General features: G+C 39.5%; 1 protein-coding gene across 1 annotated transcript in view; it reads right to left on the bottom strand.

Moving 5' to 3' along the window:
* The window catches only part of LOC134883420 (chemokine-like protein TAFA-5), a 28,278-nt gene extending 11,206 nt beyond the window's left edge, over positions 1-17,072 (bottom strand). The window contains exons 1-2 of the mRNA XM_063911785.1: positions 15,798-17,072; positions 5,193-5,342 (exon numbers count right to left, since the gene is read on the bottom strand). Of these exons, the coding sequence (XP_063767855.1) occupies positions 5,193-5,342; positions 15,798-15,954 (307 nt within the window). The 5' untranslated portion in view covers positions 15,955-17,072. The remainder of the gene's footprint in view (positions 1-5,192; positions 5,343-15,797) is intronic.
* Positions 17,073-17,422: the final 350 nt, after the last annotated feature.

Below are 17,422 nucleotides of genomic sequence, written 5' to 3'. Positions count from 1 at the left end.
TAATCATCATCCAGCTCTAACGGGACCTCACTTACAAGATGTGTCTCTCAGATTAAACTCAATCAACTCAAATGATATCCAACAAAGTTTTAGTAATGATATCATAAATCATATGGAATCATTTTGTCAATAGTCCTAAACAGTTTCACGACACAAAATAAAATGATAGTTACGGTGTGATGTCACGATTATTAAAAAGGGACCCTTTTTTTCTTTTGGGAGTTTTCTCTTTCCTGTAGTGTGTTTTATAGGTTTCAGTGCATGTAAATGGTCTGCAAAGACTGAAATCCCTCCTCCATTGGACTCCTTTACTTACTTACAGAACATAGTGACCTCACACACTCGTGCTTGTATTGGCTAGCGCTCCAACACATTGTACGTGATAGGATTTTTGTCACTGTAAAAAGTCACATGCTACTTCCTCTTCTATCCACCGTGTATTTGTTTCCTCTCCTCTGTCTGATGGGGTAATCCTGAACGGGGGTGATCCTGAACGCCTCACTGTCCCTGAACGCATCGCCTCCCTGCCCTTTTCAGTTCATCTTCACCTGATGAGAAAAAGCTTCTCGTCTCTTGTTTGTTTCTCTGCTTCTCTGCATGTCCTCTCTTAAAGCCTTGTGGCCTCTTTTATTCAAACGTCTGTAAAGCCTGGAACAAAACAGCAGCGGGTTAAAATCTGAATTTCTTTTTAATTTTCTGATCAGAGGCTGTGAATAAAATCAGATTTATTCAAGATGTTTTTTTTCAAGATTTATGTTGACAACAACTTCTTAAAAGTCTTTCAAAATCAAACATATAGAGACTTTTTAAACCAGAGTTAACAAGATTTCTTTCCATCAGGATGAAACTTTCCTGTTTGCAAACATATTTCTTTCCTCTGGATTAAATTAGATATATCATTTATTTATCCCAATTCGGGATTTACAGCGGCATATACAGTAAAACAGGTATTGCATGTTAAAAATAGAGAACAGTATATCTGTAGAGTACCTTTAGAGTACTAAATATAAAAAAGGACCATTTTAAATATGCATAATAAGTAAGATTAGACTACAATAGACCTACTAATAACTATCTTATAAACATAGGAACTATACAGCGTAAAGCGTGCAAAGTACTTGCAGTTTCTAAATTAAAGTCCCGTTGTTCTGAGCTCTTTCTGCAGGATTTCAGTCGAAGAACAACAGAAAGCAAAGCGAGTGAATGAGACACAAGCCGACAGAAATACCAACGTGCAGCGGAAAGGTCACCGAGAAACAAACAAAGCACTCTGACTTTTATTTAAGACTTTCTGAATAATCTGGAACGATTCCTGTTTATTAGAAGGTCAGTTAGTAAGACACACCTTAATGCATCACACAGATTATATTCCGGCGGAAAATACAGACACACCGACCTACAATGTGTTATTTTAAAAAGGAAACAAGGAGAAGATGCACTTACAGAAAGACAGGAGATGCAATGCATTAATAAATAGAACAACTGTGCAGAGAGTAACATCGATGTTAAAGAAACCAAACCCCACAGAAAGATGTATGACTCAACACAAAAATACTGAACTTTTTACGTTATATGAGAGCTGTCGTGCTTAAAAAATATCTAAAAAACACAGATAATACAAAATATGAAGCAATACTATTTATTAAAAACTCAGTATAGTTGCAATTAGCTTCTGTTTAACCAACTACAACATTAAAGAAACGCTTCTGACATTAAATATAAAACATCTCTTGTATAAATACAGTATTTCTGGCTCATATTGTACCTTCGCTTCAGTGTATAATGCATGTCTTTAATTCATAGGATTGCTTTTACCTAAATTAATATTGTGATTACTAACGTGTGCACCTAATCCTGATGACCCCTCACCTTGTTCACATTTTTCTCTCTGAATAATTTATACTTTGGGATCCGTTTAGTGATGTTTCATATTCACACAACTGCACAATAACTTCCCTCTGAATAAATAAAGGTCTTTATTTTCTGACTGCCCCCATAACGAGGTAGAGAGTGTTTTTGTTCATCTGGTTTTGGGGACACTTTTTGTTTTGTTTCTGGGTTTTTTCCAGGTCTTGCTTCCTGTTGAATAAAGTCTGTTTTATCATTTGTTATTTATCCAAACCCCCAGTGTTTACTCCCTGAGACATTAAAGAAGCTCCAGAGTTTGTGTGACCTGAGATTGCAGCAGAAAACACAAACTGACGTAAATACCAGCTCTGTAAAGGTTACAGAGGGACTAACGTTTGCAAAAAATAATACAAACATGAGCTGTTTTTCACTGCGGTTAAAATGACTGTCTTTTTGGACTTTGATTAAGAGTGAAGAGCATTCATTTATACATAATTTCTGCATATTATCTCAACATTTTGTCTGATTTTTAAATGGAAATATCATAACATCTAAAACTGATGTTAAAAGTAACTTCAAAACATTATTATTATTATTATTATTATTATTATTATTATTATTATTATTTTTTATTTTATTTTTATTATTACTATTATTTTTTATTAGTTTAAGTATTATTATTATTAATTATTATTATTATTATTATTATTATTATTATTTTTATTTTTATTTTTATTATTATTATTTTTATTATTATTATAATTATTATTATTATTATTATTATTTTTTTTATTATTATTATTATTATTATTATTAGTTTAAGTATTATTATTATTATTATTATTATTATTATTATTATTAGTTTAAGTATTATTTTTATTATTATTATTATTATTATTTCAGGGACAAACAACCAGAAAACTCCCTAGATTTAAATCAAGACTGAAGAATTTTCTAATGTTTTGCTGCATTTTCATTAAATCAAAATTGTATTTGAATAAATTACTAAATATAATTAAGCTTTTATGAGTTTACTTTTAAAGACTGTATTCATTCTGCTGTGTTTCTTAAGCTCAATGCCCAATGCTTTTAATGGATGAATAAACTGGCCTGTGTTTGTATTGCATTGAAAGATACATGTAGTTGATTAGTAAGCCAGTTTATTATCTGAAGCCTCCTTTAAAACAACAACAACAACAACAACAACAACAACAACAACAACAACAACAACAACAACAACCAGCTCAGAGTAATTGAATGCATTAAAGACATCATTGAGTTTATGTGGTTTTAGTTTTCCTGAGAATTTTAGGGAGGAAACACAAGAGGAAACTGCTGATGAGTGTCAGAGCTCAGAGACAGGCAGCATCGAGTCTGCAGCTGGAAATAAACCCCCGAGCCACACACACACGCACACACACACACACACACACCTCTGATCACTGAGAGCAAACGCTGTCTCTTTACCTCCAACAACACACACCTTTACCTCTTCAGCCCCAACAGCACAAACTTGGTGTCTGTACCTCAAACAAAACAAACTTCAGCTCAAAAGACACAAACTTTAACATCCAACCGCACACACTTTAACACACACCTTTACCTCTTCAGCCCCAACGGCACAGACTTGGTCTCTTTACCTCAAACAACCCAAACTTCTACCTCCAATAAAACATACGTCTTCTCTTTAGCTCCGACCACACACACTTCAGCTGAAAAGACATCAACTTTAAAATCCAGAACACACACTTTTACATCTTAACCTCCAACAAAACACACTTTAACCCCCAGCAATGTCTCTTAGCGCCAACAACACAAACCACCTCTTTATCTACAATAACCAACGCTGTAGCTCCATCCAGACCAACTGCACCTCTTTCCTCAAGCAACAATCCAAATGTTACTTCCAACAACACAAACCTCTTCCAAAAACACACATTTGGTGAAGAGGGACCAAATATCATGCTGATACAAATAGCCAGGGTATAGGTTATTTAAAGTGGAACTAAAACCCAAACAGAGGGGCAGCTTTCTATCCATCTTGTGCATACCTGTGCGAGCCCTGGTCTCTACTCCTGGACACTCACACAGTCTACTAATGGTGAATCTTCTTCACACATTCAGGAAGTATTGGACAGAGCCAACCATGCCATCTTTCCGTCTTGCAAAAAGTTTGGACAGAGCTCAAACTGGTTACAAAATACATTTACGCTGAAGTAGTGAAAACACACTTTCTGTGAATCTTGAGCATTTGTGAAAAGTTTGTAATTGTCCCGACGGAAAGCATTGCTGATGTGAGGAAAAACTAAGATCTGAAGGCAAATGTGAAGTAGAAAATATCTGAAGTTCTATCTAACAGAAGCGTTATGGAGAGGAAAGCAGCAGGAGAGTTTCTTCAACTCAGATAAACAACTGTTAAGTCTCTGAAAATCTCCAGGAGAGCCTGTGAGATCCCTGCAGAGCAGTCGCTCCAGCTGTTCACCGTCTCCAGATGGCAGAACGAGAAAGCAGGAAGCAGCCGGTGATGAAATGATATGCAACTCGGGGCTGTTCCCATCTGGGCTTTCCCTTTTTGAACCTTGGGAACATGCAGAAATCTGTGTTTGTTTCCGACATAAAGTGCAAGTTTAGCCACAAGCTGTGAACTGATATACACCCTCAGAGAAGACGCTGCATCTTGACTCTAAAAAGACCTTTAATAAATCTGTATTTCTCACCCAAAACACGTTAAGCTACCATCTGGTTGCTGTGAACATTAATCCAGAAGGAGAAACAGTAGAAAAAGTACTTGTTAAAAGGGATGAATTATGAGAAAAACTCCCTTTCTTAGAGTGTGTGCACATACGCTTGGGTATTTGGAGTGTCTCCCGGCCTCCACACTGGGAAATAATAAGACAACCAGTCGATATCTTTGGGTTGCATACTGGTTATTTGCAGGGGGTTCAGGCACTATAATGCAGTGTTACAGCTGGAGGGTGAATGCAGGTTTTTTCAACGGATAAGGGAATGATTAGGTTCATTTAATAACGGGAAATATACAGGGAGATAGGGAAGACAGTTTGTAAGGGAGGAACGCAAATGAAGAGGCTCAGGAAGACATCAGATTTCACACCGGACTGCTTTTTGTTTCCTGTTTCCAACCGACTGTCAACATTGTTCCCTAACCATATCAAAGAAGTTCAACAAGTACACTGAAGGACAAAGATCCCCCTACTTTAGAAAGGTAAGAATGATTGAAATCGTCTTCTGGTAAAAAGGTTAGACCGTGCAGAATCCTGTGTTATACTAAAAGGGATGCACACAAATGTTTCGTTGTTTTTAAATAAGAATGCTTCTCGACTTACTGTCGACGCAGGTCGGCCTGGCTCGTGTCGTCCCAGCGATCTGTCCTTTCTTGCAGGCACAGCGAGCCGTCTGCCGGGCGATGGTCCTCCTCGGCTGGCTGCTGTCTCGATCCAGAGCCACGATCTCACAAGTCCCTGCCAGCAGCTGACCTGAGGGAAGCATCGAGGTACATCATGTTGACAAAGGGCTTAGCTGAATGCTGGATTCTGATTCTCTTACATCTGTATAGCAGACTGTTGCTTAGGACACTCTGAACCTAGGACTATGTGCATTCAAATCAATCTGCAGAACACCGTCCGACCAAAACACAGACAGGAAGTAGACACTAATGGGAACAGCAGAGAAGACAGACAGGAAGTAAACACTAAAGGGAACAGCAGAAGAAGACAGACAGGAAGTTAACACTAAAGGGAACAGCAGAAGAAGACAGACAGGAAGTAAACACTAAAGGGAACAGCAGAAGAAGACAGACAGGAAGTAAACACTAAAGGGAACAGCAGAAGAAGACAGACAGGAAGTAAACACTAAAGGGAACAGCAGAAGAAGACAGACAGACAGACAGACAGACAGACAGACAGACAGACAGACAGACAGACAGACAGACAGACAGACAGACAGACAGACAGACAGACAGACAGACAGACAGACAGACAGACAGGAAGTAAACACTAAAGGGAACATGGTATGGACTCAGGCAATGCTTGATATATTTTTTGTGTCAAATTATTGATTTATTTAGCAGCCTTGACATAAGCAGGATCCTTCGCAGGTAGCTGGTCATTTATGCGAAAGAAACCCAGAAAAGGAGAGCAGGACTCCGTATAGATGTAACTGGCAGTGACGACCCAAAATACACAACAGGTACAAAGAACATGATGAAGACCTTTTGTCCGTGGTTACGCAACCTTTCTCATTATTTGGTCATTCATTTATTTTGTCGTCTGTTGTTTCTAACTTAACAGCCTCAGTTTGAGAGCTAACACGTGATGATTAACACAGACCATACCAGAGAAAATGATCCCATAAAGAGTTCCGCCCCAAGTTTCTGAGAACTTGGATTTGTTTTCTGACAATGCAGAATAAAAGATCATCTTCCCAGGTGTTTGAAAGTGTTGTTTTCACGCTGTTTTCTGCACGAGGCAAAGTCTTCTGTTTAGTTGTTTCTCTCATTAGTGTCACAGCTGACAAACTGCAGGCCGCCTACAGAGGGATTCAGAAGTTTTAGTCCTTCTTCTACTACTTCTGGAAAGACAGAATTAGGCTTCGGTTCACAGTGATGAATTTGTGTCTGGGCTTGGGTAAATTAATGAACAGATTTCCAGTCTCCACTAGCTCAGACATGACCATTAAAGGCTTCAACTCTCCTGAGGTAGAAGTTTCAAAACGAAAGAGGGAAGAAATATCCCTCCTCATGCCGAACACACTCAGGGTTTTTGACTGACGGCTGCTGAACGTCTGAACTCTCGACTGATTGTTTCCTGTCAGTCAGTCATCCTCACTTTCTGCGGAAATCATACCACAGTTACCACGGAAACAGAATTCTGCCATCTGATTGGTTGGTAGGTGTTATATATGTGGATACTTCAACACATGCTGAGGTATACTGTGTACAGTAGTGGTGATAGTAAAGAAGTGTCTCAAAATGAACTTGCTTTTGACCTTTTTCTTTAAAATGCAAATGTTTAAACCTGGTTTGTGACTTCAACCACTGCAGCCATTCTCAAGACATGGAGATCCTTGAGAGTGACACGTGTCCAGACGTTTTGCACCATTCATGTCAGTGTAAAAGCACTTGTGCACACACCGAAAACAAGTACATATTGATAAAAGAATCAACTATATAAGGTGTTATGAAGAATGCATTTTAGGCCAACAAACTGGCACTGACACCACTTCAACCATGCTGCAAAGTTAACTAGAAAACAGTTTGAAGAAGGACTTTGGACTATAGAAACAACAACGAAATATCACTTTATTTCTGACGTTTTTAATCAAAACATTCAATTCATTCATGGGAAGATTGACAGAGCCTTCTCTTATTGGTTGTTTCAAAGAAATCCTTTGATGATTAGTCATTGATTTTTACCGTAGAAGGAGTTTGTAAGGTCACGTATTTTACTGTTTTTCACTTAAATAGCAAGCAGGTAGCCCCTCTGTTTCAGCCCTCATCCAAAAGTGCTTATTCTGTGTGTGTAGCTTTAAATGCTAATGAGCTGCTGCTGGCCACGCCCCTTTCTACAGTGTTTCTGGCTCTCCACCGACCAACCGAGGAGCTCCAGAGAGACAACCTTTAATGCTGACACTTTCTGGGTCTCTTAACAAACAGGGGAGGCATATGTTTGTATTAAACAGATTCAAAAGTCCATTTTAATATACACTTTAAGACACCAATGAGCACACGATATTTAAAGGGGTGCTTTCAACATGAGGATCAGACAACAACAAACTAGTTGTCAAATTCACATCAGTGTTAATTTACTTAGAGCATTCTTTATTTACTTTAACCCTAGCCATACGTTGATGTCTGGCCGTTTAAACGATCTCTCCTCTGCTGGAGGGATGAACGACGGGGGAATCAGAAGCTGTATTTGGTCGCAGTAGTGAGGGAGGAAGCCCCCCCCTGCATGCTGATTAACTGTCATCAATAGAGACATGCACCCCCCTTCCCCTCTTTAAAAAAGGACCAGGACCTCAGAGTCGGGGAAAACTGGGTCTTCTCTTTAACCATATGTATGTGTTATTACAATATACAATATTAGATTTCACTTTGCAGTTTCCAATTATTCATTCAGTTTGATTTTAATGGTCTTTACATTGAGGTTGCAATATTTAATACAACTATTATCTTTTACGTTTTAACTGTATTGCATTATTGGAGGATCTTCAAATGTGTTTCCCTTGAATATATGAGACGGAGGAAGCGGTTCTTCGAAAAGACGGAGGGCCTTTGAATCAGAGCGTGAAAAATATCAACATCATATCAAATACCGGCTGCAGGTCATTTAGTTTCTCACACAAAATAATTAAACAGACTTCCAGGAAGATGTGGAGACTCTCTACTCTTCACGTTGCTCAGCAGATGGGACCAATCCCTCTGGTGGAAACACAGGGTTTTTAGCCTCTGCAGACCATTGACATGTACTAAAACCTACAACACACATACTAAAAAACTAAAATCCTTATAGAACCTCCTGAAATAATCTGAATTGTTCTTCCTCCACTGCTTATAAAACCCTAACAGAGTTCAGGTCTCTGTGTCTGCAGTTTAAATAAAGCTCATAATTAATGCTGAGAGTTTGCATTAGCACGACTCATGCTTCCTGTCAGACGTGTTCTTCCACCCTGTTAGCCTCGAGGCTACATGGACGCTAATAAACCTCAACTCTGCTAAAGCTGATGATGGCCTCCTCCTCCTCCTCATCCTCTGAACAAAGACACTTTTTGAGCTCAGCTCTTTATGCATTTTCATTTCTAAAGGTCACAGTGAAAGGAGTTGGAGCTTATTATCTGACAGAGAGAGGAGACTTCATTCCTCTGAGTGTAATCATATCTAACGCTGTAGAACTGATCAGTAATCTTTTGTTCGTTTGCTGTTTTCATCTGTCAATCTTCAGGATTATTACATCCACCTCTTTCTATTTAATACCTTAATATTTCCCTTCATTTGTGTATGACATATTTGGGTATAAGGTGCATTTAGTGCTGTAGCTACTGACTTGGCTGCTGCAGAAAATCTTACTTTGAAGTAATGTTCTTACATTTTTCTATCATAAATAAAAAGATATATAATTAGAAGAAAAAAAAGAGATAAAAAAAATAACCAAATTAAATATAAATAAAACGTTTTTAATTTAAAAAATGTAAGGACTAAAATTAAATAACAGATAATAGATAAAAAGGCTTAAAGTATTACTTTTCTTTCATTGTATTCACTCCTGAAAATAAACCAAAAAACACAAATATTCACAGAAGTTCAGGTTTTCATTTTCTTTCATAAATATAAAAAATCTAAACATCTGAAAGAAAAGAAAAGGAACCAAAAACAAAAGTTAAAATAAATAAAATATTCTGATTTAAATTAAAAAGTGTTCGTGACGGGTGGAGACTGTGACTCCAGAAAAACAGCGTATTACTTTCAAGACTACCATAAAGAATTCCCAGGATCTCGGGCCTCTTTCTGCATGGATTACCGTGCCTGCATTACAACACGTTTTAAAATACCCCTGTAAAAATGAAATGTGGACTTGTTTGGCAAGTGTTATAATTGTGACGCTAATGTAATATATTACGTTGAGTTGTGCTCTCATTGATCGCCGTGTTTATGTGTTCAGTTTAAGACCAGAAGGAGATTTAAGCTAACGTGCTGCCAAATCCCTTCACCACATAAAAAGTAAAGTGGTGCAATAAAAAGGAACGTGATGTTTTGAGCGGCCGTTAATATTTTATGATCACAGTGAAGGTTGTAGGTGTCATAAACTGTACCTTAAAACTTCTTAGGAATAAAGGAACGCCTTCCAACTACTGAGCTAACAGGATATGTACCCTCTTGAACAGATTTCACATGGTCTGGTATTTCTAATAGCCTTTCCTTTATTTGTGAGAAATATTTTAACAGGGGGTACCTAGGACCCAATTGCAGCACCCTGGACCAGAGTATTAGTTCGTAATGACTTCTATTAAATCTGATGCAGGTATATGTATAACTAGCAGTTTCACAGGACTGTTGTTGCCTCTCAGTTCAGGGCAGAATAAATCGCAATGCAGGAAAAACTCACACCGGTGAAACGCCTAACAGCCACCAGAACAGGAATTCAGGAACCAGGAAGCACATGGGCTGGAATCAGGGTCAGGGACAGAAGGCTGAGGCAAGAAATCAGTTCAAAAAAGAGTGCGGGAAGGTCTTGCATGTAGAGAGCCAAGAGTTGTAGTGAGTAGGGAACCTAAATACCAGGCTAATTGGATGTGATGCAGGTGTGTGAGCAGGTGAGAGGGGCGTGTCACACATGTTACACAGTTTGGTTTTGTTTTTTCACGGATTCCTGTAACTAAAACTCCACATAGGTACCAAAGTACGTCTGAAGCATGAAAACTCACTACTTTTTATGAAGACTGTAAAATGCAGCTTCAAGGTAAATGAAAAATGAAGTGGATTTAAAAATAAATAGTAAATATTTTCAAGAGAAATAAAGCCGTTCTTTCGGGTTACCCAGGATCGTTGAGGTCACATTTTAAAACTCTAAAAGTTTGTTGGATTTCTGACAAATAAAATGAAAACATGTAAATCTACATATTTTTGTAAAATTGTTTCTAGAATTCTCTTTTTGTGTGAGTGTTCCCTCAAACAGCATAATAATAATAATAATATAATAATAATAATAATAATAAATACATAAATATCAATACAAATATAAATGAGTTAATACATAAATAAATACATTTTTGAAAATCACAAAAAACATCAAACATTCAGAGAATCTAGAGCTTTAATTTTCCTCAATAAATAAGTACAACATTTTTCCTCCATCTCAAAAAAGCAAGTGTGACAAAGATAATGTCTTTTTTTATCTGTCTCTATATCTTGCATAACTTTAGATTGTTTTTACCGGAGTGACGGTAACGACTTCCCGCCTGCAGCGATTCATCTGAAACTATTGTTGTATCTGACTGGGATTCGTCTCACAGATGAATCAGAACGTCTCCACACGTTACAGCAGACAGAGTCATTAAACCCCAGCTCGTTGTTCTCTCCGCTCTGACTTCTGTTTTCTCAATCACAGCTGACATCTAATCTATTCCTGAACACGAGAGGGAGGACGACTCTCTGACATCTAGTTGATGTGAGCTTTCATCTTTCTTAAATCCGCTGCAAATTGAAAATAAGAACAATAATCAGAGCGCGGGAACACTGCAGTCACCGCCAGAGGAATAACGAGGAGGCTGGGATTGGATTCGGCGGCTGTTGGCTGATCGCCAGTTAATGAGGCCATTTAGAAACCGCTGCACACCAGTCACAAATAATAAAAGGAAATATATTTAACGGTGTTTTTGTCGTGACTTTAGGGTCGCAAACATAACTGTTGCCGGTCTGGAAACAATAATCTACAGACGCCCTCTTCTTCCTTTTGGAGTTTTCCTTTTCCTGTTATGTGTTGTAGGTTTTGGTGCATGTAAATGGTCTCTAAAGGCTAAAATCCCCACACACTCCCCCCCCCCCCTGCCTGAAACGCCTCCATTGGACTCCTTTTTCACTTCTGTAACAAAGTGACATCACTATGTAACACTCCCGCTCCTATTGGCTAGCGCTCCAACACATTGTACGTGACAGGCTAAGGGGCGGGACATCTCTAAGCGGTTGATCAATCACAACAGCTAACCAATCAGAGCAGACTGGGCTCTGGTTTCAGACAGAGGGTGAAAAGAGGAGCTGCAGCACAGGCAGCATGAGAAACATAAAGAGCCTTTTGAACATTGAAGCATGGAGACATGTCCCTAAAGCTGTTGGAAAACACTATTTAAAATGCAATAAATGCTGAATTACAATAAAGAAGTTTACATGAAAGGAAAACAATTCAAAATACAATAAAAACTCGGCCAGTGTAGTTATACATTTGATTTCTTTCTTTAAATTGAGTTAAAATGTAAAGACATTGCTATCTAATACTATGTTATACAGTCATTTACAAAAGAAAATAAATACCACCTCTCTTTACATTTGATTTTGTTTATGTTGTATTTATTACTAATATTGTGTGCCTGCTTTTGATATCATATGTAAGTCTATTCTTTTTACTTCAATCTGACGAATAAAGACGTTCTGGTTCGGATATGTTGACTTTTTTGAGGATAAAACGAGTTCAGTGAAAGCTGACTTTGCCTCTGCAGAGACTGTCATTGTGTGGGATTCAAATGTTTCGTGCTCACTGTTGAATCGCTCGCTGATGTTCCTCCTCCGGATTAATTCATTCAAATCCAATTACACCCTCTGCAGCTTCGTGCTCCGTTAATTTCTGTTTGTGTTTTGTTTTTCCTTCTCAGCCGCGGATCCTCTCTGTAACTCACTGTGTTCATAACTCCCGTGAATATGCTCGACTTAATGGAGCATTCAGAATTCATTTGGGCTCGAAAGGCTCCTTTGGTAAGCTTTTTTTCTACACCGCAGGCACCACAGTGTATCTGCTGCATAATAAGCTTGTTTCCAGGATCTAACGGAGCTTTATGAGCAGGCAGAGAAAAGGAAAAGAGAAAGTGAGTAAACAGAGAGCGTCAGGGAATTACAGTCTGCAGTCATTAGAGTTTTGCTCACTGAGATGACCGAAGAGGTAGAGGCAGTACATCCAAGTACATTCGTTAACATGACGGGCTGTGTAACATCAAAATAAATATCATGAACCTTTAACATCATTCATCAAGACAGGAACAACTGGTTTACTGATCCGTTTTAAACCTGACAAACTCATCTCTCCCTTCAAAATAAGGGAGAGATGATATTTCACCTAACAGCTGCTGGATTTTAGATTGTCTCTACTTTAAAGAGTCCTCTCCTGCTGATGTTCAGGTGTATATCAGTATGTAGCGTCTCTACTTTAAAGAGTCCTCTCCTGCTGATGTTCAGGTGTATATCAGTATGTAGAGTCTCTACTTTAAAGAGTCCTCTCCTGCTGATGTTCAGGTGTATATCAGTATGTAGCGTCTCTACTTTAAAGAGTCCTCTCCTGCTGATGTTCAGGTGTATATCAGTATGTAGTGTCTCTACTTTAAAGAGTCCTCTCCTGCTGATGTTCAGGTGTATATCAGTATGTAGCGTCTCTACTTTAAAGAGTCCTCTCCTGCTGATGTTCAGGTGTATATCAGTATGTAGTGTCTCTACTTTAAAGAGTCCTCTCCTGCTGATGTTCAGGTGTATATCAGTATGTAGAGTCTCTACTTTAAAGAGTCCTCTCCTGCTGATGTTCAGGTGTATATCAGTATGTAGTGTCTCTACTTTAAAGAGTCCTCTCCTGCTGATGTTCAGGTGTATATCAGTATGTAGCGTCTCTACTTTAAAGAGTCCTCTCCTGCTGATGTTCAGGTGTATATCAGTATGTAGTGTCTCTACTTTAAAGAGTCCTCTCCTGCTGATGTTCAGGTGTATATCAGTATGCAGTGTCTCTACTTTAAAGAGTCCTCTCCTGCTGATGTTCAGGTGTATATCAGTATGTAGTGTCTCTACTTTAAAGAGTCTTCTCCTGCTGATGTTCAGGTGTATATCAGTATGTAGAGTCTCTACTTTAAAGAGTCTTCTCCTGCTGATGTTCAGGTGTATATCAGTATGCAGTGTCTCTACTTTAAAGAGTCTTCTCCTGCTGATGTTCAGGTGTATATCAGTATGCAGTGTTTCTACTTTAAAGAGTCCTCTCCTGCTGATGTTCAGGTGTATATCAGTATGTAGAGTCTCTACTTTAAAGAGTCTTCTCCTGCTGATGTTCAGGTGTATATCAGTATGCAGTGTTTCTACTTTAAAGAGTCCTCTCCTGCTGATGTTCAGGTGTATATCAGTATGTAGAGTCTCTACTTTAAAGAGTCTTCTCCTGCTGATGTTCAGGTGTATATCAGTATGTAGTGTCTCTACTTTAAAGAGTCCTCTCCTGCTGATGTTCAGGTGTATATCAGTATGTAGTGTCTCTACTTTAAAGAGTCCTCTCCTGCTGATGTTCAGGTGTATATCAGTATGTAGAGTCTCTACTTTAAAGAGTCTTCTCCTGCTGATGTTCAGGTGTATATCAGTATGTAGTGTCTCTACTTTAAAGAGTCCTCTCCTGCTGATGTTCAGGTATATATCAGTATGTAGCGTCTCTACTTTAAAGAGTCCTCTCCTGCTGATGTTCAGGTGTATATCAGTATGTAGAGTCTCTACTTTAAAGAGTCCTCTCCTGCTGATGTTCAGGTGTATATCAGTATGTAGTGTCTCTACTTTAAAGAGTCCTCTCCTGCTGATGTTCAGGTGTATATCAGTATGTAGTGTCTCTACTTTAAAGAGTCCTCTCCTGCTGACGTTTAGGTGTATATCAGTATGTAGCGTCTCTACTTTAAAGAGTCCTCTCCTGCTGATGTTCAGGTGTATATCAGTATGTAGCGTCTCTACTTTAAAGAGTCCTCTCCTGCTGATGTTCAGGTGTATATCAGTATGTAGAGTCTCTACTTTAAAGAGTCCTCTCCTGCTGATGTTCAGGTGTATATCAGTATGTAGTGTCTCTACTTTAAAGAGTCCTCTCCTGCTGATGTTCAGGTGTATATCAGTATGTAGTGTCTCTACTTTAAAGAGTCCTCTCCTGCTGATGTTCAGGTGTATATCAGTATGTAGCGTCTCTACTTTAAAGAGTCCTCTCCTGCTGATGTTCAGGTGTATATCAGTATGTAGTGTCTCTACTTTAAAGAGTCCTCTCCTGCTGATGTTCAGGTGTATATCAGTATGTAGAGTCTCTACTTTAAAGAGTCCCCTCCTGCTGAAAATGTCCAAAGTGTGGTATTAGTCATTTTAATTCAGTAAACAATCTGAATATGTCTTCCACCTGGCGGGCGAAATTAAAAGGGTCAATCGGAGGGTAAACAGTCTGGTGGGCGAGCAGCTAAAAGTCAAACCGGCTGAACAGATGGCCGACAGTCTGGCATGAGTGTGTCGTACTGCGTGGCCGACTGGGGAGTGTGAGCAGGTGTGCAGGTAAGGACGGGGGGGAGGGGTGTAGAGCGACAGTAGAACATGCGATATAAAGATGGGCTTATGGTAGGGGTCAATCAGGGGTCAAACTTTGCTCGTATGAAAGTATGAACTGAAGTTAACGTTTAAGGATATTTCATGTTTGGTATTTCTTCCACAGCTAAGCTCACCCATGTTGTCATACTACATAACCTGCATACACAAGGTGCTCTAAATACCACTAACCACACCCATGTGACCCATTAGAGCAAATGATCAACTACCAGCGTGTGTGGTGTTAACTAATAATGAGAATAAGGTAAAAATAAAGACATGTTGTTTCCTGTAGCATGCATTCATTCACAGGTGGTGCAGTTGATGAATGGATTAATCATCAGCTGTTTTGAGGGTTTTATTCTGCAATTTGAGCGTCTGTATGATACACTGCTTTTCTCCGTTTCACACACAATTGTAAAGAAAACAAATCTCTCCCACTCAACATCTGGCCCCCGCGCGTGCACACACACACACACACACACACACACACACACACACACACACACACACACACACACACACACACACACACACACACACACACACACACACACACACAATGTACATTTTTTACTGGAATATATTCAACCACATCCGTTTTGTTTTGACTGTGTGCCTTTATTATTTATCCCATTCAATGTGTGTATATGTTGATTATGTATGTGAGTAGTGGGAGTACAGGTGTGTATTTATGTATATATATATAAATATATTTTGTAATATTGTATTTTTTAATCCTCTGGGTTGTGTGGAAACAGTATTTCGAACCCCCGCGTAAACACACAAACTGCAAAATTGACAATAAAATTGACATTGACACACACACACACACACACACACACACACACACACACACACACACACAGAGTCGTACCTTCTCGGAGGATGTGGTTGTGGAGGATCAGGAGGATCAGGAAGCAGACCGCGGCGGCAGTCAGAGCCCAGGCCAGCCGGAGGAGCAGCATGAGGGAGAGACTCAGTCCAAAAAGTCCAAACTGTGAATATCCCGGAGCCTCCTCACTGCGACACATCCATCCCGGTCCGGAGAGCAGGACGGACCCCAGAGACAGGTGGCATCTCTTAAGTGACAAATCCACAGCGGGGGAGGTGTTTCAACCCTCCTGTCGTGTCCGATTCTCTCCTCCTTCTCTCTGGTGTTCTCGAATGTCACCGGTCTGTTTTCACTGCTCTTATATTAACACACCATCAATCACCAAATATTGTTGAACACACTATTAAACTGTGAACAAGGTCTTAGAATACTGGTTTACAGGAATAACTGCAGTGAATATACAAAGAATAGAAGCTGAAAATGAGAAATTAACATTTTGGTGATTTGTGGGTGTGTATCTGATGGAAGAACATCATCTAGGGTTACCCATGGCTGACTGGGAACACCATACAAAGTTGACTAAACCACTCAAAATTCAATGGAAGTGGTGATCAGCCATTGTCCAAATATTAATGGAAGTAGTAAATCAGTGAGATTTGACCCGAACACAGGAGGGTTAAAGCAGCAGCAGCAGCAGCAGAGGCGAAGCATGTTCATCAAAAACACAAAATGTGCTCTGGAGGTTCAGTTTCCCAGTCCTCAAGAGTCTCCAAAATCCCCCCAGAAGTGAATAAAAACGATAACGTGATTACTTATTATCGATGCAAGACTTCACAAACATGCACAACCACTGCAATGCTGCTTTAAATAAGAAACAGGCATTATGGATGAAGTAGTTTTTGGTGCACATTTTCTTTCTTAAAGCAGTGAAAGTCCGTCCTTAGTAAAAGACATGTTGCAGATCCAGATAATCATTAGAGGAAGCATCCGACCTGACATCAGCAGGATGGACAGATTTAAAGAGAAGAAGAAGAAGGAATGAGCAGCTGCTTCTCATAAATAAAGATCCACCGGGAGTCTCCGTCCGCTCCTCCGCGTTAATCCCCCCAGAAGTGGAAGAAACGACACCGACTGCAGCTGACGAACAGCGGGCATGTTGCATTAGTTCCAGCCGGGTTTGACACCCCGCAGACCGGCTGGTCGGTGCCCCGCTGCCCGGTGGTGAAGAGTTGAGGATGAGGAGGAGTAGGAGGTGAAGCTGCTGCCTCAGGGTCTAGAGATCTATCCGCGAAACGCAGCCTCCACTCTTTCTCTCTCTCTATCACACACACACTCTCTCACACACACTCTCTCTCACACACACTCTCTCACACACACACTCTCTCTCACACACACTCTCTCTCTCTTTCCCTCTCTCTTCATGGATTGACGTCACACCGGTTAGAATGCAGCGTGAAAAATCCATCCACCGGCTGTGTGTGTGTGTGTGTGTGTGTGTGTGTGTGTGTGTGTGTGTGTGTGTGTGTGTGTGTGTGTGTGTGTGTGTGTGTGTGTGTGTGTGTGCGCGCGTGTGTGTGTGTCATCATACGGTGTCCATGCTTTAATAATATTACAGTTGTGTTCCCAGGGTAGGAAAATGACCTGACAGATTTTTATGTAAAAATAAA

The sequence above is a fragment of the Eleginops maclovinus genome, chromosome 2 (genome assembly GCF_036324505.1).
Source record: "Eleginops maclovinus isolate JMC-PN-2008 ecotype Puerto Natales chromosome 2, JC_Emac_rtc_rv5, whole genome shotgun sequence".
NCBI classification, from domain to species: domain Eukaryota; kingdom Metazoa; phylum Chordata; class Actinopteri; order Perciformes; family Eleginopidae; genus Eleginops; species Eleginops maclovinus.
Note: the sequence above shows the minus strand (reverse complement) of the source record. Positions and strands in the feature narration are given on the sequence as shown.